The sequence below is a fragment of the Scyliorhinus canicula genome, chromosome 12 (genome assembly GCF_902713615.1).
Source record: "Scyliorhinus canicula chromosome 12, sScyCan1.1, whole genome shotgun sequence".
Lineage (NCBI taxonomy): Eukaryota > Metazoa > Chordata > Chondrichthyes > Carcharhiniformes > Scyliorhinidae > Scyliorhinus > Scyliorhinus canicula.
The window spans coordinates 121,468,069-121,489,497 of NC_052157.1; the positions used below are offsets into that span (position 1 = coordinate 121,468,069).

General features: G+C 47.7%; 1 protein-coding gene across 4 annotated transcripts in view; it reads right to left on the reverse strand.

Moving 5' to 3' along the window:
* Positions 1-21,429, reverse strand: part of mtmr4 (myotubularin related protein 4) — a 198,281-nt gene that overhangs the window by 53,039 nt on the left and 123,813 nt on the right. For 3 of the 4 annotated variants that reach the window (XM_038813960.1, XM_038813962.1, XM_038813959.1), the window contains 2 exons: positions 17,074-17,106; positions 9,704-9,786 (listed from right to left, as the gene is read on the reverse strand). In XM_038813960.1, the coding sequence (XP_038669888.1) occupies positions 9,704-9,786; positions 17,074-17,106 (116 nt within the window). The remainder of the gene's footprint in view (positions 1-9,703; positions 9,787-17,073; positions 17,107-21,429) is intronic. The other variant, XM_038813963.1, reaches the window with a different exon arrangement.

A 21,429-nucleotide genomic window follows, 5' to 3' on the forward strand; every position in this document is an offset into this window, starting at 1 on the left:
ATCAACTCTTATTTTTCATCAGTTGTATTAATCAGTACAAGTTGCTATTTCTGAACACTACAGGTTGGTTTTGCCAGGCGTTTTATGCTGCACACTAGTTTGTCATATGCTGCTGTACAAAACAGTACTGGTGGATCAAACAAACAGAGGAGAATGGAAAATGTAAACAGTGCAACGCAATAGTATGATGGAAATTTTTGAATTTCAATGGTCAGCTTGCTCGGGCCCCAAGGGGTGTATGTGTCCCTCTGACTATGGGTTGGAAACTTGGCCCTACATTACCATCTGGCATTTAGCCCACAGATTGTCACCATTAAAACCTCATGGCTCCGATTAGGTAGGGGCTGGCTGGACAGAGGTTAGGTAAATTAGCTAGTTGGTCTTAAACTGTTAAGATATGTCTGGCTTTCTTTAAATGTCATTTGCACTCTGATCTCTTAATGATGTGTAATTTAATCTGTGACAGCTGTCACAAACTTGTTAGGTTAACCAGAAGGATTAGTGTCTCCATACATCCACATAATGAGACACCATATATCATCACAGTTGACTCTAAATAACAAGTTATTTTACTTGGCTGGAACACTTTAGAAGCATATCCCATCACCACCCAATATCTATTCATCTATTTCAGGCAAAGTGCAGCTTTTTACTGAGTTATTGTTTCGAGAAAAAAAAAATCTTGTGAACGAATGAAATAAGCAAAGAATTTATGAGCGGATACATAAAGTTTTATGTTCTACTTAGTATTATCCACTATTTTCTATGTACAATCTTTACCCATATACTGTAGAAGATGTAGTGTAGCTAAAGAATGTCATGAGAGACATAAATATCTTGCCCATATGTCACATTGCTTCTCAAAGAAATGTTGGAAAATAAGCAGTCCATATATTTAGTTACCAAGAGGCAGATGAACAGAAAGGCAACATGTAGCCAGAGAGAACATTTTAATGCTGACCATCCAATAAAGTTCATCTGATCTATACTCCACTGTTAAAGTTAAATAAAGGATATGGCATGCAAGATTCAGGAAGGACAGGAAGCTGGACAAAGACGGTGGGGTAGTTTTGTTAAGAGAGGGTATTGGTACTGTAGTAATAGTTGATCTTAGTTCTAAAGGTCCAGGCATAGAATCAGCTTGGGTGGAACTAAGAAACAGCAAGGGGTAGAAAACATTAGTGGGAGTTGTTTACTGGCAGCTAAACTGCAGTGGTAATGTAAATCACAGTATAAATCAGGAAAATTAAAGGCGTTTTAAACAGGGTAATATAGTAATCAAGGGAGATTTAAACTTAAATATTGACTAGGCAAATCTAATTGGTACTAATGTTGTGGAGGATAAATTCTTGGAATGTATGAGAGATGGTTTTCTACAGTAGTATGTTGCTGAATTAGTTATTTTAGATCTAGCACTGTGCAATGAAAAAGGGTTACGGATTTGGGACATTTAAAAATTCTGCAAAGAACCAAGAAGAAAATAGAACGAGGGTAAACTAGCGAGAAATATGGGCAGCACAATAGCAGTGGTTAGCACAGTTGCTTCACAGCTCCAGGGTCCCAGGTTCGATTCCCAGCTTGAGTCACTATCTGTGCGGAGTCTGCACGTTCTCCCCATGTCTGCGTGGGTTTCCTCCCACAGTCCTAAAATGTGCAGGTTAGGTGGATTGGCCATGCTAAACTGCCCTTAGTGTCCAAAAAGGTGGGGTGGGGTTACTGGATTACGGGGATAGGGCGGAGGTGTGGGCTTGGGTAGGGTGCTCTTTCCAAGGGCCGGTGCAGACTCGATGAGCCGAATGGCCTCCTTCTGCACTGTAAATTCTATGAAATATAAAAATGGACTGTCAAAGCTTCTATAGGCATGTAAAAATGAAAAGATTAGCAAAAGCAAATGTGGGTCCATTTCAAGCGGAGACAGGATAATTTATAATGGGGAATAAGGAATGGCAAAGAAACTGCACAAATACTTTGTGTCTGTCTTCACAGAGGAAACTCCCAGAAATAATGAAGAATCAAGGGACTACTGTAAATAAGGAACTGCAAGATATTAATAAAAAAATAACACTAGAGATATTAATGAGATTAAAGTAGATAAATCCCCCAAACCTGATGATCTACACCCTAATCTGTTGAAAGAGGAGGCTGTAGAAATAGTACATGCATTGGTCGGTCATCTTTCAATATTTCAAAATTCCAGATTTTGGAATGGTTCCTGCAGATTGGAAGGTGACAAATGTAATCCCACCATTTAAAGGCTGGATGGAGAAAACGTGGAACTACAGACCTGTTAGCCTGACACTAGTAGTAGGGAAATTACTAGAATGTATAATAAGGGATGTGATAACAGGACACTTAGAAAATAATGGTAGATTGAGCAGAGTTATGAAAGAAAAATCAGGTTTAACAAACTTATTTTTTGATAATGTAACTAACAATGTCACTAACTCTAAAACGAGAGGTCATAATGTTAGAATAAGAGGTAGCAAATTTAAAACAGATTTGAGGAAAAACTACTTCTCCCACAAGGTTGTGACTCTGAAATTCGCTACCCCAGCATGTGGTGGATGCAGGGACAGTGAGTAAACTTGAGGAGTTAGACAGATTTTTAATTCATGATGCGTTGAAGGGTTATGGAGAATGGGCAGGACAGTGGAGTTGAGGCCATGTTTAGATAAGACATGATCACATTGAAGGTGTTGAGGCTGGGGAGGCTAAATTACCAACTCCTGCTCCGAGATAGTGTGTTCTAGGGAGGTGATGCCCTGGCTGATTTTACAATCCAACACTTGGTCTGTAGTATTGTAGGTAACCTATCAACCATGATAGTAAGGAGGAGCAGACTCGTTGGGCCGAATGGCCTAATTCTGCTCTTATATCTTTAAACAGATAAGGGGGAACTGCTGGATGTCATATATTTGGATTTTTTGAAAGCTTTAAATAAAGTCCCACATAAGAGGTTAGTAAACAGAATTAGAGCGCATGGGATTTGGAGAATATACTGAATTGATTAAGAACTGCTTAAGGACAGAAAATAGAGCATAGGAATAAATGGCTAATTTTCAGGTTGGCACGGCTGTGACTGGTGGGGTACCGCAAGGATCAGTGCTTTGGCGCGAGCTAGTCACAATCTATGGGCGGGATTCGCCGAGCTCATGCCCGGTCAGAGAACGCCAGAGCGTTCCCGCCACGCTGCTCTGACGCAATTTTCCGGCAACCAGAGAATCGGCGCCAATCGCGCCCCTGCGGTCGCCACGGCGCTGGTCGGGGGCCGCTGAAATAGCCTGCCGCAGCGATTGTCCGTGGGTGACGGGCCGGACTCCCGCCGGCGTGGTTCAAACCTGGTACCACCCGGCAGGAGCTTGGACCCATGGCTGCAGTGAACGTCCTGATGGGGAGGGGGGGGCCTCCACGGGGTCCAGGCCCGCAATTGGGGGCTTCCGATTGGCGGGCGGCCGCGATCTGTAGGGGGCCTACCTCCTTCCGCGTGGTCCGCTGTAAGGTCCCCGACACGTTGCTCCGTGCCGGCGTGGAGACGGCAACCATGAGCATGTACCGGCGCGGAGATGGCCATCGTCCGCATGCACGGACCCGTGCCAGCCGTGCAATGCCGTTTTCGGCGCCGTGTTAGCTCCCTAAAGACCGGTGAATTGCTGGGCCAGGAGGCCCGTTGACGCCGGCGTACACCACTCCGGTGTTTACGCTGGCGTCAACACTATATCAATGATTTGGATGTGGGATTAAATGTAATATTTCCAAATTGGCAGATGACAAAACTAGGTGGGAGCATGAGGGAGATGCCAAGATGCTGTATGGAAATTTGGAGAGGCTAAGTGAATGGGAAAAAAATTGGCAGAAGAATTACAATCTGGAGAAATGTAAGGTCATCCAATTTGGTAGGAAAAACAGAACTACAGAATATTTCTTAAATGTTGAGAGGCTGGGTAGTGTTGAACTTTAAAGGGACTAGAGTGTCCTTGTTCATGAATCACTGAAACTAACATTCAGGTACAGCAAGCAATCAAGAAGGCAAATGGTATGTTGGCATTTCTGACAAGAGGATTCAAGTAGAAGAGTCAAGATATCTTACTGCAATTATACAGAGCTTTGGTGAGACCGCACCAGGTGTAGTGTGTACAGTTTTGGTCTCCTTATCCAAGGAAAGATATACTTGCCATGGAGGGAGAACAATGAACGTTCCCCAGATTAATTCCTGGGATGGAGAGGTTATCCTAATGAGGAAAGATTACTACGCTAGGCCTTTATTCTCTGTATTTTAGAAGGTGATCGCATTCTTCTAAAAAACAAAGAACAGAGGCCAAGTCTATAAAAAGTGCAAAGTGATCTCATTCAAATACAAATTTTTTACATTGCTCGACAGGGTAGATCCAGGATGTTTCCCTGGCTGGGGTATCTAGAACCAGGGGACATAGTCTCAGAATAAGGGACAGGCCATTTTGGACTGTGATGAGGAGAATGGTGAATTTTTGGCATTCTCTGCCCCAGAAACCATGGATCTAAAATACTTTTACATGTTAAAAACATCAAGTGCAGGGATAATGCAGGAATATGGTGTTGAGGTGGACGTTCACCCATGGCCTAATTAAATGGCAGAGCAGGTCCGTGGGGCTGAGTGCCTTACTCCTGCTCCTATTAATAATAAGAATCTTTTAGTGTCACAAGTAGGCTTACATTAATACATGAAGTTACTGTGAAAATCCCCTAGTCGCCACACTACGGTGCGTGTTTGGGTAAACGGAGAGGGAATTCAGAATGTCCAATTAACCCAACAAGCACATCTTTAGCGGCTTGTGGAAGGAAACGGGAGCACCCGGAGGAAGTCCCCGCAGATACAGGGAGAACGTGCAGACTTCGCATAGACAGTGACCCAAGCCGGGAATCAAACCCGGGTCCCTTGCACCATTACTTATGCTTTTAAATTTTCCAAGAACTTTAAAACACTGCAAATGTAAGGTTAGCAGACATCCGCTAAATGAGCACCCAAATTATCTGATAATGCATTTTTAAATGCTAAATTCCAACTTTACTGTATTGCTTTTGTTTCTTGATTCACTTTATTGAATCAAATTTTTATAGTACAAAAACTGAGAAGTGCAGTTTACAGATAATCCAATCAAGATGAGTGTTAGGTGTCCTACCAAAGATGTTCAATCAAGGTTTGAGGAAACTCTTGGAATCAAAGCTCTTTTTCTCTGAGTATCGTTAAACATTCCACAAAATCAAAACAAAAATGTACGTGTCCCTGGATTCAAGGACCATGAAAATAATTAGCCAAGTTTAATTATACCGCCTACTGTCTGACTACTTTAAGAATCCTTCTTGATGATTCCCTTATTTCCTCTTTCTTTCTTTATTTGCCGTTATCATTTTGAGCCACGGATACTTGATGGGCAATCTTTTAGGTCGAGCAGGGGAAATGAGGAATTCATAAGTTACAAAAGAGAACACTCTTCTAGCTTTGGACATCAAAATTCAGACTTTGTGACGCCCAAGAAATGGGGTGGAACTCGATTCGAATGACTGTCTGATGGCCAATGGATTGAGCGTATTCTGCCCAGTAACAGGTGGTGATTGGGTCCTGCCTGAGTGAGCGGATTTTCAGAGTGCCAGGGCAAGTTGAGTTTAAATTCTACACACTCAGGGGAAAGGATCTACTCTCTCACTCATGTATTTTTGAAACTGCAGAGACCTGAATGAATTTATAGTGAAAACCATTACAGACTGGAAAGCAGAAATCTCGACCTGAAAGCCCGGTTTGATGGAAAGGTGCTAGAAACAATCATCTGAAAATGTACAGAGGTGTGTACTTATTATTTTACCCTTCGCCTCCCCTCTGTGTTTGTCTGTCGTGTGTGTGTTTAGACATATAGTATATATGGGGGGGGGGGGCAAGTTAAAGTAGTGTGGGGGGGGGTGTGTTTAGGAATTAGTTGGTAGTTATCCAGTTGTGTTTGCTGCCTATTTCATTATAGGTCTTGTTATTAATTAAAAATAAATTGTGTTTAAATTTACAAGCCTGGTAATTATTGGGCAACAAGGGCCAAAACCTTTGAGCATTTGTCTAAGAATTATTGGTTAATTAGTTGCGACTCCGGGTCAAATGAGGCTGGAATTGACCACGCATTGCCCAGGGAGTTGTAATGCCACTTAAAATTCATGAGAAACAAATGAACAAATAAACTCAATGTTTTGAAAATAAACCATGTTAACTCACCCAAAATGATAGTGGCCTCCGCAATGAAACTGAAAATGGGGTTGAGGTAAGACTGAGCAATGTAATACACACTTGGTCCACTTCTCAAAATGTTCTGATTTTCTTCATTTAAAAAAGCGAGACGTATCAGGGGTACAAAGATCAACTATCCAAGAAATCTATGATTTACACACTATTGTGAAATCAAAGATGGGCACCATGTGATTAACACTAATCAGGTTTTTTTGTTATATAGCTAATATGATTAAAGTGTTTATTTGATTGATGACAGTTTCTGTTTTAAAGACTTCCTGCATCTGTGTTTTATTTCTTGCTGCCAGAAAGGGAAAGTTCATCAGACCTCCTGAACCAGTTCACCTACACAATGAGAGTTTTCCTGATTGGGAAAAGCTTCACTCTGGCAACTGGCCAGGATGTAGATGCCATTCAATTCAAAATATGGTCAATTTACTGCCTGGTGTCAGGGATTATGCCAATGACACAATAGAAACTATATTCAGGGAAATGCTCAATTTTCACACCTCTGTACAGTTTCACAATTATTCCCCCAAAGTTGTCTAAACTCAAGAGTATTAAGAAGGGATGAACCGGTGAGGCACATTAAATATGATGATTAACTATTGCACAATGTCATTTGCAGATGAGCACATTCTACACAAAACTAAGATTTTCTTCCAACTTAGAATCTGAAAACTGAGATTCAAAATACAAAAATTAGATCTACTGATGCTAGGCCTTCTACTCCAGAAAGTAAAACACATCTTTTCCTGAAATTTCTTTGAAGTACACTACTGAACAAAATTGGGGGCTGGATTCTCTCTTTCAGCTACTAAATGTTGACGCCAACAGAGCACGTGTGGTCTTTTACGACCAAAATCACTGTGCGAGACCCTCACCGATCCCGGGACCGATGAGGGGCGAGCAGCGGCGTTGTGTGCAACGCCCGACTCCCGCTGCGAAAACGGCCGGAGAATGGCTGGGTCCCTGGTCGCGCATGCGCACGGGTGACGATCTACAGCGATCGCGCCGTACAACATGGCGCCAGCCCCGATCTGCCATCTGCGAGACCACAGCACACCCCCTGGTCACACCCTACCCCCCCCAGCCAATGGCACGGATCCTGGCGGAGTGAGGCGACACTGGACACAGTCCGCAACCATCACGCCGGGTTCCCGACCGCTGAGACCACACGTGTCCTGCGCGGTCAGGAACTCGGTCCAACGGGGTGGAGCATCGTGGGAGGGGTTGCCGAAGGCCCGCCAACGGCACACAACGCGATGACGCCATTTCCCGGGACTGAGCATAACTGACTGGCGTGAAACTGGCACCGACCCCGATTCCGCTGTCGGAGTCGATTCTCTGCCCGGTCGCCGATTACAATATCAGTGTCGGGCAACGATGAATTCCGCCCAGGATTCCTGCACGACAGCTTCAGAACATTATTTCTTCTATTTCTTTCACTTCACCAAGGTTGGGTGGATTGGCCATGATAAATTGCCCTTAGTGTCCAAAATTCTATGATCTATGATTAACCTAGGACAAATGTTCGGCACAACATCGTGGGCCGAAGGGCCTGTTCCGTGCTGTATTTCTTTATGATAATGCGTGCCCAATTGTCTATTATCTGTACTAACTGCAAGTGAGAAAGCTTTAAAACATAGGACTGTCCTGATGTGAATCTCATCTCAATTCCCCCACACGTAGTAATTTCTTTGGAGCCTGGGTAGATTCCCGCCAGGAAAGAGAGGTGCAGGACCTAAAGATACCGGCCACCCAGCTTCTCGGAGATCGGGGCTTCATTTATAAAGGAGCCCCCTACTCCAAGTGACCGACATCCCACTATGGGGTCGCCGAAAGCCCCCCTCCACCTACTTCATGGCCATGCCCCCACTCAAGCCCTGCCCCGCGGCAATACCCCGCGGTACACTGGCAGTGCCAATCTGACCACATCGTCAGGGTCCATGGCCCCGTCCCCGACCTTGCGGTGGCTCCAATGGCCTCTGAGCATCCTGGCATGGTCATCTTTTCTGATCTCCATTCATGGAAGTCAATAGTGATTCCTGCCTGCCTCACTGCACCAGCGGGGGTCAGAGAATGCCATGAGCCAGGAGACACCAGCTTCAAACAGACTGAGCATATTTAAATACTCACTTAAACATGCTTAGCTGGTTCACGCCCTGTGCCACAGGCCAGAAGCATCCCGTTCTATTCAGCGCCCAGTGTGAACCCATTTTAGGGACGCTCCTGCTATTCTCCGGGAATAGCGGGAGGTCTGCTAGGCGCAATGAGAGGAGAGAATCGCACCCATAGACATTTATCAACACAGCAAAGCTTTCCAATTTAAACAAATGTGTACTATGACAAGCAACCTGTGCGCAAGTTTAAATTAATGGACGGACACTTTCAGAGACAAGCTGGGTACAGTGCTTAGAGCAGGATATACTCTATATGCATTCTCATGAACCTTATTACCTCTCTTCTCAAATACACTCAAATTACATCTTATTACCCGTCTTCTCCATCAAACCATTTTACCTGGTGCACTTGGTGTCCATTGCCATTGGATTTTGATTTCAGGGCTTGAACTGTACAGACACAGATGTAACCTGGGTTAGATTGGGCTATAACTTCCTCAGTGTGGCAATTCGTGTGATCTTCTGACATGGCTGGGCTGAATCTACGCAGCGCCGCTGTGTCCAAAGAAAAGCTTCCCAGTCCAGCAGAGAGATTGAAGGAAGACACACCCTTTTTTTCCAGCACTAACTGCCGTAAATCAGGTTAAGTTTAGAGGTACAACAAAATTGATAGGCCAAGGAGAAGCTAACTATCTAAAGTGAGTGAAAAGTATTTTGCAATTTGCGGGGTATAGGGGTTGACAGGCCCGGGGAAAGTTTCCCCGTGCTGAGTGTGGGGTTGTCAGATCGGGCCTATGGGGCAGGCAGGAATCAAATCAACAAGCGATCAGGCCTGCTGGGGGGAGGAGTCCCGCACAAATGGGGATGGATACAATTGGGGATTGTTAGTCCGAGGGGTGGAGTGCCCATGGGGTTGTTGGTCTAGGCCTTTGCAATAGTTATCCAGAAGAACAGATTTTAATTCTACTAACTTTTTCCCCAGTAACTACTGGTATAAACCTGGAGGAAATATCCGATGTTTGTGAATTAAATTGCGTTTTCGAATGGTTTGCAGCACAACTGCCAAGAGGAAATCTGCACTTCTGGTCAATCGCAGTACAAATGTTTACCTTTGAAGTTCTGTGAGGGTTTCCCAAGAACATGTTTAGGGTATCCCCCAAATTTGACGCTGGCTTGTTTGGAAGTTCCAGCCCATTAGGTACCTTTTCAGTCAGAATTTTGAATGTGCAAAGCCCTGTGAAGGTCTGCCAGGCTGGAGAAGCTAGCTGTTATCGTATTCTTAATGCTCTCGTACTGCTATCTGAGTTCCATATCAAGGAAATGTGACACAACATACCTGACCACCTTGGAATCTTTGCATACAATGTGAAGCTGGAACATGTCCCGACTCTCAACAGCTTCAATGAGCCGTACAGGCACCTGCAACAACAAGATGAATGTACTTCAAATCAACAAGGTAACTTGTAACCAACTCTGTCAAGAAACATCACATTTAACAGCAGCTTTAAACAGTAATTATCCAGAAATCTTACAGTAACCAATATTACTGTATTTGCACAACATCACATCATAAAAGCTAGACTCATTTGGTTTAGTTTGGCAGTATCGTGATAGTACGGCCATGTGGAACAGCTTCCAAATGATGTGACAAGTGAATGTGAAACTATCAATGCACTGTTAACAATGCTAACTCAAACTCTGAACTATATTAAGTTACAAAAAAGGTTGTGCTTATAAAACCAGCAAATTGACTTCCGGTTGCGGCTATGCGGCGCTAAGCCGCACGTTCGGCAGCTCCCGCTTTAATAGGACTTTAAAGGGCCCCAAACAGCGCTGATTCGACGATTCCCGGTGGATAAAGGGGTCTGGAGCAAAACCCCCCGGGATTTAGGGTGCGGACTCGGAGTGGGGCGAGGAGAAAACGGCAGCAGCTCCCCTGGAAAAGCGGGGGAATGTGGACAAAATGGCGGCCGGTGGAGCCCCTGAGGAGTGGAGGCAGTGGGCTGAGGAGCAGCAGGCGGCCCTTCTGTGCTATTTTACGGAGCTGAAAGGGGAGTTGTTGGAATCCCTGAAGGTAACGACTAGTAAGCTGCTGCAGACCCAGACAACCCAGGGTGCAGCGATACTTGAGTTGCAGCAGCAGGCCTCTGAGCGCGAGGATGAGGTTTCAGCCCTCGTGGGGAAGGTGGAGATACACGAGGCGCTTCAGAAAAAGTGGCAAGATCGGTTTGAGGAGATGGAGTTTCGGTCACGGAGGAAGAACCTGCGGATCCTGGGCCTCGAGGAGGGGCTGGAGGGGTCGGACCTGCCGGCCTATGTGGCCGTGATGCTGAACTCGCTGGTGGGGGCAGGATCCTTCCATCTGCCCCTGGAGCTGGAGGGGGCCCACAGAGTACTGGCCAGGCGGCCTAAGGTGAATGAACCCCCGCGAGCGGTGCTGGTGCGGTTCCATTGGTTCTGTAACCGGGAGTGTGTTCTGCGATGGGCCAAGAAGGTGAGGAGTAGTAAGTGGGAGAATTCGGTAGTGCGTATCTACCAGGACTGGAGTGCGGAGGTGGCCAAGCGGAGAGCCGGTTTTAACCGGACGAAGGCGGTGCTCCACGGAAAGCAGGTGAAGTTCGACACGTTGCCGCCTACGCGCCTGTGGGTCACCTACAAGGACCGGCATTACTACTTTGTGTCCCCGGAGGAGGCGTGGGCTTTTGTGCAGGCTGAAAAGTTGGACTCAAACTAGAGATTGGGGGCTGTGGGAGTTTTTTCTATTTCTGTATCACTGTTTATGCTGTTGCTGGTTATTCTGTTTGTTTCTGTTTTTTCTCTCGCTTTCGGATGATGTTGGTTATGGTTTTGTGTTTTAAGGGGGGTATTGGGGTTTCTGGTTGATCTGTGTCTTTGTTTGTATGGAGTTGGTGGATGGGTTGGGACTGCTGTTTGGGAGCTGCGTTGGTGGGGTGGGGCAGTGTGAAAGCGCGGGCTTTTCTCTGGTTTCCCGCGCTGCGGGACGAGGGGGGTGGAGCTCGTGGCGAGGGGCAAGGTTATCAGATCCGTTTTCCCGCGTGAAGCGGTGCCAAGGAGCTGAGGCAGGGGAGGAGGGGTGACCTCATATCGGGTGGGGTCGGAGTTAGGGCGGGAACTGCCGGGGTCAGCAGAAGTCAGCTGGCTGACGGGGGTACTGTGGAGGGAGCGTCGCGGCTAGGAGGGGTCCTAGCCTGGGGGGGGATACCGGGTTGCTGCTGGATTGGGCAGGGAGGAGTTGGTGCGGGTTGGGGGGGGTCGGGGTGGGGTTCTAGCGACGTGGGAATACGGGCCGAATGGGTGATGGCCAGGGGCGAGCAGTCGATGGGCTATGGCTAGTCGACGGGGGAGGGGGGCGGGCTGCCCCCTGATCTGGCTGATTACGTGGAACGCGAGGGGGTTGAACAGGCCGGTTAAGCGGGCCCGGGTGTTTTCGCATCTGAAGGGGCTGAAGGCGGACGTGGCCATGCTCCAGGAGACCCACCTGAAGGTAGCGGACCAGGTCCGTCTGAGGAAGGGGTGGGTGGGGCAGGTTTTCCATTCAGGGTTCGACTTGAAGAACCAGGGGGTGGCGATCTTGGTGGGGAAGAAGGTGGTGTTTGAGGCGTCCGAGGTTGTGGCTGAAAGTGGCGGCAGATACGTGACGGTGAGCGGTAAGCTGCAGGGGGAGAGGGTGGTCTTGGTAAATGTGTACGCCCCAAATTGGGATGATGCTGGTTTCATGAGGCGTATGTTGGGCCGCATTCCTGGCCTGGAGGTGGGGGGCTTGATCATGGTGGGGGGGACTTCAATACGGTGTTGGATCCCCTACTGGATCGTTCTAGTTCAAGGACGGGCAGGAGGCCGGCGGCGGCCAAAGTGTTGAGGGGATTTATGGACCAGATGGGAGGAGTGGATCCCTGTAGGTTCGGGAGGCCGAGGGCTCGGGAGTACTCTTTTTTCTCCCATGTGCACAGGGTTTATTCCCGCATTGATTTCTTTGTCCTGAGTAGGGGACTGGTCCCGAGGGTGGAGGAGGCCGAGTATTCGGCTATTGCGATTTTGGACCATGCTCCGCATTGGGTGAATCTGGAGATGGGGGAGGTGCGGGATCAGCGCCCGCTTTGGCGTCTGGACGTGGGGTTGTTGGCTGATGAGGTGTGTAGGAGGGTTCGGGGATGTATCGAGAGGTACCTCGAGGTCAATGATACTGGGGAGGTCCAGGTGGGGATGGTGTGGGAGGCTCTGAAGGCAGTGATTAGGGGGAAGCTGATCTCCATCCGAGCCCATAGGGAGAGGGGGGAGAGGGAGAGACTTGTGGGGGAGCTGTTGAGAGTGTAGATAGGAGGTACGCGGAGGCCCCGGAGGAGGGATTGCTGGGGGAGCGGCGTAGCTTGCAAGCCAAGTTTGATTTATTGACCACCAGAAAGGCGGAGACACAGTGGAGGAAGGCGCAGAGAGCTGATTATGAGTATGGAGAGAAGGCGAGCAGGATGCTGCCGCATCAGCTTCGTAAGCGGGACGCGGCTAGGGAGATTGGTGGAGTGAAGGATAGGGGTGGGATTGTGGTGCGGCAGGGGGCAGAGGTCAATGAGGTCTTTAGGGACTTTTACAGGGAACTGTACCGGTCGGAGCCGCCGGTTGTGGGAGGGGGAATGGAGAGCTTTTTGGACAGGCTGCGATTTCCAAGGGTGCAGGAGGAGCGGGTGGAGGGACTGGGGGCACCGATCGAGTTGGATGAGTCGGGGAAGGCGCCGAATAAGAAATACGCGGACCTGCTGGGCCCCCTGTTGGTTAGGACCTTTAGCGAGGCATGGGAGAGGGGTGTTTTGCCCCCGACGATGTCTCGGGCGCTGATTTCCCTGATCCTGAAGCGTGATAAGAACCCCTTGCAGTGCGGATCATACAGGCCAATTTCACTGCTGAATGTGGACGGCAAGTTGCTGGCGAAGATCTTGGCCACTAGAATAGAGGACTGGGTGCCGGGAGCGGTACATGAAGATCAGACGGGTTTTGTGAAGGGGATGCAGCTGAACACTAACGTGCGAAGGCTGCTAAATGTGATAATGATGCCGGCAGCAGAAGGAGAGGCGGAGATTGTGGTGGCATTGGATGCGGAGAAGGCCTTTGACAGGGTTGAGTGGGGGTACTTGTGGGAGGTGTTGGAGAAGTTCGGGGTGGGGTTTATTAAATTGGTGAGGTTGCTGTACGAGGCCCCGATGGCGAGTGTAGCGACAAATGGGAGGAGGTCTGAGTACTTCAGGCTCCACCATGGGACGAGGCAGGGGTGCCCCCTGTCCCCCTTGCTTTTTGCGTTGGCAATTGAGCCTCTTGCCATGGCTCTCAGGGAGTCGGGGAGGTGGAGGGGTTTGGTGCGAGGTGGGGAGGAGCACCGAGTGTCGCTTTACGCGGACGACTTGCTGCTGTATGTAGCAGACCCAGTGGGGGGAATGCCGGAGGTGATGGAGATTCTTGCTGAGTTTGGGAGTTTCTCGGGCTATAAGTTGAACCTGGGCAAGAGTGAGCTGTTTGTTGTACACCCGGGAGATCAGGAGGAGGGGATTGGTAGGCTCCCGCTAAAGAGGGCAGTGAGGAGTTTTAGGTACCTGGGGGTTCAGGTGGCTAGGAGCTGGGGGACTCTGCACAAGCTCAATTTTACTAGGTTGGTGGAGCAGATGGAGGAGGAATTTAAACGGTGGGACATGCTGCCATTGTCGTTGGCGGGTAGAGTACAGTCCGTTAAAATGACGGTGCTCCCGAGGTTTTTGTTTCAGTGCCTCCCCATTTTCATTCCGAGGGCCTTTTTTAGGAGGGTGAACAGCAGCATTCTGGGATTTGTTTGGGCGCACGGGACTCCGAGGGTAAGAAGGGTCTTTTTGGAGCAGGGCAGGGATAGAGGGGGGCTGGCGCTGCCCAACCTCTCTGGGTACTATTGGGCGGCTATCGTCTTGATGGTGCGTAAGTGGGTAATGGATGGGGAGGGGGCAGCATGGAAACGGATGGAGATGGCGTCCTGTGGAAGCACGAGCCTGCAGGCACTGCCAAGGGCGCCGCTGCCGCTCCCTCCAACGAGGTACACTACGAGCCCGGTGGTGGCGGCTACCCTCAAAATTTGGGGGCAGTGGAGGCGACACAGGGGGTAAGTGTCCCCCCTGGAGGCCCCGCTGCGGGGGAACCACCGGTTTGTCCCAGGGAACATGGATGGCGGGTTCCTGGGGTGGCACAGGGCAGGCATTAGGAAGTTGGGAGACCTGTTCATTGACGGGAGGTTTGCGAGCCTTGGTGAATTGGAGAGAAGTTTGAGCTCCCCCCGGGGAATATGTTCAGGTACCTTCAGGTCAAGGCGTTTGCTAGGCAGCAGGTGGAGGGGTTCCCTTCGCTGCCCCCGCGGGGGGTATGGGATAGGGTACTTTCGGGGGTGTGGGTTGGGGATGGGAGGGTGTCTCACATCTACCAGGTGATGCAGGAGGTGGAGGAGGCGTCGGTAGAGGAGCTGAAGGCTAAGTGGGAGGTGGAGCTGGGGGAGCAGATTGAGGAGAGGACATGGGCGGACGCCCTGGAGAGGGTGAACTCCTCCTCTTCATGTGCCAGGCTTAGCCTCATCCAGTTTAAGATGCTGCACCGGGCCCACATGTACGGGTCTAGGATGAGTAGGTTCTTTGGGGGCGAAGACAGGTGTGTCAGGAGTTCGGGGAGTCCAGCGAACCATGCCCATATGTTCTGGGCATGCCCGGCACTGGAGGAGTTCTGGAAGGGGGTGGCGAGGACGGTGTCGTGGGTGGTAGGATCCAGGGTCATGCCAGGCTGGGGACTCGCGATATTTGGGGTTGGGGTGGAGCCAGGAGTGCAGGAGGCGAAAGAGGCCGATGTTTTGGCCTTTGCGTCCCTAGTAGCCCGGCGGAGGATCTTGCTGCAGTGAAAGATGCGAGACCTCCGAGCGTGGAGACCTGGATCAATGACATGGCGGGATTCATTAAGCTGGAGAGGGTCAAATTCGCCCTGAGGGGGTCGGTACAAGGGTTCTTTAGGAGGTGGCAACCTTTCCTCGACTTTCTGGCTCAACGATAAGGAACTAGGTCAACAGCAGCAGCAGCAACCTGGGGGGGAAAGGGGGGGAGGTTTTAGGGGGATTGTGTTTAAGTTAATTTGCTTATTGTTAATTTATTTTATTGTTTACTGGGTTTGTGGGGGGGGGGGGGTTTGTTATATGCGTTGTCACGGGTGCCGGGGGTTGTTTATTATTGCTATTGTTCTGTTGATATATATTTTTCAAAAATTCCAATAAAAATTATTTACAAAACAAAATAATAAATCCAGCAAATTTTCAGGAGTCCACCTTTGCAGGTGTGAATGCAAGTTCCCAGACTTTTTCTGCCACCACAGTAAACGGGCATTCAACAGACAATTATAGTCACCAGACTGATAGCTGACCAGAGCCCTCCCATTACCCACAGAATTATGATTAGTGTGGTAATTTCCTGGGCAGTTAACAAGTATTTGTGCTCCTCCAACAAGGCGAGAAGGCTTTTTTGCATTGGGATAGGGAAAAAGATTGACTAAATTTAAGTCAATCCAAATTCTGAAGAACATTTCAAACAGACTACAATAGTAGGAAGACAAAAGAGAGAAGCCAGTCTCATGCCAGTTGGATTTTATTTGTGCGCCAAGGAAAACCATGACAAGACTTTCTACATGAGCCCTAGCCATCAGAATACTGCAACTTCATATAATATAATCAGCAAATGCATAGCAAATCTGACAAAGGGCTTCTACGAAAGCTCTAAGCTGCCTTTTTCCAGATGTTGATAGTACTTTCAGCATTTCTGTTTTTATTTTAAAATCATAGAATTTACAGCAGGAGGCCACTCGGCCCATCGGGTCTGCACCGGCCCTTGGAAAGAGCATCCTACTTAAGCCCACGCCTCCACCCCATCACCTCACCTTTTCCACATTTGCAGTTTTTCCTGTCACCTCTGTAGCAATTGGTTTCTTTCTCTTACAACATAGATAATAATGGCATTTCTAAAGCCGACAAAATTGTGTCAACTAGCGATTGACACTTAAGCATTCAACTAATTGTATTCCAATTATTAGCTCAAGAAACGCCATTTAAGCCACCCACCAATATTGAAAGTGAGTTAATGTGCAGCACGTGGATTCATGCGGGTTAAGCTGAAACTCTTAAAACTGCGGTGCACTACATTCCTGAAATTTCTGCAAATACTTGATAATAAAACATGATTGCCACTCTGGTTCCTAATGGCCATCTTTACCCAAAGCTCTGCTCAACAGCTCCAGGCACACATCAGGGTCTGACGACTCTTAATAGCTACCCATTTTCTGTGTCACATCTACTGTGTACCAGCAAAGTGTCCAATTTGTACCAACCTTGGTGTATGCAAACATAAGAATACGATGGAGTGAAAGTGTGAGAGGAAAGTGCAAGAGCACAGTGTTCCTGTTTGTACATTTACTAAGACAGCATCTGTATGATGCATCTGTCTATTGTCCACATGAGGATGAAGATGTGCACATTGAAGTTTCTTTAAGTTGTGATGATAGCTTTATTCCTGTCTAGGTACTTTGTGACACAGCATTGTATTGGAACCTTAAAACCTACATCTTTGACCAGGACTGTATGCACACAAGCGGTGTTGGATACACTGTTGTATGCGTAAGCAGCAGTGAAGTACATACACACACAGTACTTACTGAGATGTCACCGTCCACACCCTGCAGAAAGGTCTAAAACAGAACAAAAGGAAAGAGAAGGGGAAAATGAAATCAAAATAATAAATGTGAGAAAGGCAGGAACCTTATACACTGAAAATACTTGCTATGGTCTAAAGTCAAGACACAGCAGGCAGCACAACCTAATCAGGACTAGAGCAAGCTAAACATACTGCATGCCAACCAGTACCCACTACTTGGTGCTAGGTCTTCTTTTCACCACCCTCAACCCACATTATAGAATCCAGAGACGACATGCCAACGTGGGCCTATTGCAACAGAATAGGAAACATCATAGCAATGCTGCTCCCATTTTATTTCAGTAAATAATTTTCTGCCTTATGGCTGCAAAATAAATCTACTGTATAGATATAGCTACGCCATTCAATGTAATCACAGCATCCACTGTAATGCCTTTTCCCCCCACACTATTTCCATATCCCTTTATTGGTATTTAGAAATCTGTCAGTCTCTGCTTTAAATATACTCAATGACTGAGCTTCGACAGGCCTCAGGGGTAGGGAATTCCAAATATTCGTAACCCTCTTGAGTAAAATAAATTCTCCTCATCGCAGTCCTAAGTGGTTTTCCTCTTATTCTGAAATTGCATCCCTGGTTCTTAATTCCCGAACCAGGAGAAACATCTTACCTGCAAATGCCCTGTCTATTCCTTTTTTATTTATTCATTTTTTCGTGATCTCAGGTGTGCCAAAGCACTTTAATACTGATGAAACCTTTTTGGAGTGTGGCCACTGTTGTAGTTTTGTTGTTTACTATCCCACAACAAACTCACAAAAACAACTATGAAATAAATAAGAGTTGGTTGAGTGATAAATGTTGAGCAGGATACAAGAGCTCTTCTGCTTTACTCTCTGCAGTATTTATGGGGCTTTCTACTTATGGACAGTTTAACATCCTGCCAAAAAATACCACTTCACATATAGTGCAGTACTGTACTCCCTCATTATAGGGGATTTTCACAGTAACTTCATTAGTGTTAATGTAAGCCTACTTGTGACACTAATAAAGATTCTTGTATTGCAGTGTATCACATTTCTCTATTATATCTTCTCAGGGTTTCTCGAAGATCACCTTGCCCATGAAATCTATATCCTGCTCTCTGAACACTACTCCCACTAAACTTCGCTGCCTAGCCCACAGTCAGGGGTGTGATGGAATACTCCCCACTTGCTTGGATGAGTGCAGCTCCAACACAAGAATCTTGACACCATCCAGGACAAAGCAGCCTGCTTGATTGGCACCTCATTCATTATCTTTAACATTCACTTCCTCTACCATTTGTGTACACCATTTACAAGATGCTTGCAGCAACTTGCTGGGCCTCCACACCTTCCAAGTCCGCGACCTCCGCTACCTTGAAGGACAAGGACAGTGGATGCATGGAAATACCACCAATTGCAAGTCCCCCTCCAAGCCACACACTATTCCGACTTGGAATTATACCTCAGGTCCTTCACTGTCACTGTATCAAAATCTTGCAACTCCCTTCCTAACAGCACTGTGGGGCCTGCACCAGATGGACTGCAGTGGTTGAAGATGGAAATTGACCGTTTTCTCAAGCTCAATTAACGGTGGGCGACAAATGAAATTAAAATTAAAACCGCTTATTGTCATGAGTAGACTTCAATGAAGTTACTGTGAAAAGCCCCTAGTCGCCACATTCCGGCGCCTGTTCGGGGAGGCTGTTACCGGAATCGAATCATGCTGCTGGCTTGCTTGGTCTGCTTTCAAAGCCAGCGATTTAGCCCAGTGTGCTAAACAGCCCCAAATGCTGCCCTTGCCAGTGACACGCACGTCCTATTAAATCAATTTTTAAAAATCCCATTCCTCGGGTACAGTCCACACTTTCAAATCTGCTACCATTCCTCAAAAAGTCCATTCTTGAACTCCTGCAAATAACCATTCCAGCTCCACTCTCCCATTCTGCTCTAAAGTCTTTGAATGTGTTGTTGCCACTCAAATCCATGCCCATCTTTCCGCGATCCATGCATAAACCTCTCCAATCAGATTTCTGCCCTGTCTCAGCACCAAAACGATCCTGATCAAAGCCACAAATAATATCCTCTGAGTGTGACCATGTTCATTCGTCCTGAAAAATCTCCAGATTTTAAAACATTGACCATACCATCCTCTTCTGAACATCTTTCCTCCATTATGTAGCTAAATGGCTCTGCACTTGCCTTGTTTCATTCTTACCAATCCAGCCATAGCCAAAGGTGGCTTCTCTTCCAGCTCCCATACAGTTACTTCTGGAAACCCAAAGAAACTGCACACGGCTCATTGCTATTTCTCATGCAAATGCCATCCTTCATCAGGCTTCTCTGAAAACACATTCTGCATTTAGGTTGACGGCACACAACTCTACCTTACCACCTTCACTCCTGATCGCTGTGCTCCATCACATCAGCTCCCACTGCTGATTTGGCGTCTTGAGAAGACAAGCATTCATTTTTCCCACCCATTACAAAATCTGTCCCAAGCCACCGATTCCATCCCCTTCTCTGATCAGTAAAACAGATCAATAGCAACCACTGTATCCTATTTAATTTTCAGCTGAGCTTCCAACTCAAGTTAGTTTCTTTTTCACCAGGACCATCTACTTCCAATAATATCGTCTTTCTCTTGCCCTGTCTCAGCCCATCTATTGATAAAACTTCATTTAATGTTTTTGTTAACTTCACTATTCCAATACTCTTCTGGATAGCCTCCCATCTAGCCTCCTTATCTCGGTCACTTCCTCCATCCTTACAACCTTCCATGAACTTCATCTTTTGGTCTCATGAAGCCCAGATTTCCTTGGCTCATCACTGGCAGTCAAACCTTCAGTTACCACGCCCTAAACATCTGGAATTCCTGCCCCAAATCTCTCTGCACTACTAACTCTCTTGCCTTCTTAAAAATCTACTTCTTTGACAAACTTTGGACCAGCTGTCTTTGTGTCTCCATATGTGGTCCAGTATAAAGGGTTAATCCTTCCATAAAGCATCTTGGGACTTTACTTACATTAAAGACACAATCTAAATTCAAGTTGTTGTTAAGCACACAATCTATGCTGGGAACAAATCTCAGGTGGCGTTCGAACGCACAGTCTTCTGACCCAAGAGAAGAGTGATCTCACTAAGCCATGGTAGACAACCCAAGTAAATTCACGTCATCTTGTCAACATGAATAATTGGACTCCCTCCACCAGAAACCATTCTCGCAGAGTGTGCAAATACATAGCCAGATATGTGGACAAGTCAAAACAAATATACAGCAAGGTGCTACTCTCTTCCAGAACCAAAATTATCTTAATCATTTGAATAAAAAAATGAATTATAAATTAACGCCTGGTAGTACAGAACTTGAGTATTGCTGAAAAATGCAACAAGCTGTCAAAGCTTCCTGTCTTTACTCATTCTGATGAGTGCAAGATGAAAAGCTTCAACAGCATGTGTCATTTTTCAACAATGCTCTTAATTGTAAATTGGTGACTATAGTTTATTGAGCTTACAGTGTCATATATATTAATATCTAAACAATTAGAAACACAGGGCGCAATTCTCCCCCCCCCCCCAGGTGGGAGAATCACGGGGGCGCCGGGAGAGTCCCGCCCCGCCGCCCCGCCACCTGATTCTCCCACCACCCCAAACCGGCGCGCCGAGATTTATGGCTGGCCGCTCGGAGAATCGCCGCTCGCCGTTTGTAACGGGCGAGCAGCGATGCTCCGGCCCGAATGGGCCGAGCGCCCTGCCCAATACAAGGTGTGGTCGGTGCTGGCGTGAACAGCGCGAGAACGCTGCGGGGGGAGGGGGAACGAGCACCAAGGGGGCGCTCAAAAGGGGTCTGGCCCGCGATTGGTGCCCACCGATCGGCGGGCCGGGCTCTCTGAAAGATGCACTCCTTTCCTCCGCCGCCCCGCAAGATCACTCCGACATTTCTTGCGGGGCGCCCGCAGGGAGGATGGCAACCGTGCATGCACGGGTTGGCGCCGGCCAACCTGCGCATGCGCGGGTGCCGTCATTTACGCGGCACTGGCCGTGTAATTTACACGGCACCACTTTTATGCGGCGCCAAGGCCCGGCGTGCGTAAATGACGCGGCGCCGCTCCCAGCCCCCCGGGGGTGGGGGAATAGGGGGCGAGGAGCAGCCTCCGACGCCGGAGTGAAACACTCCGGTTTTCACTCCAGTGTCGGCACTTAGTCTCCCGTTGACAGAATCCCACCCACAATTCCTGAAAGATAAACAGGTGGCTGTGTTTCCTTAACCCGGATTCCTGACCTTCTATTGAATATTCTGTTCTTCTATCTGCCTGTCTAAAATAGGCAAATAGAACAG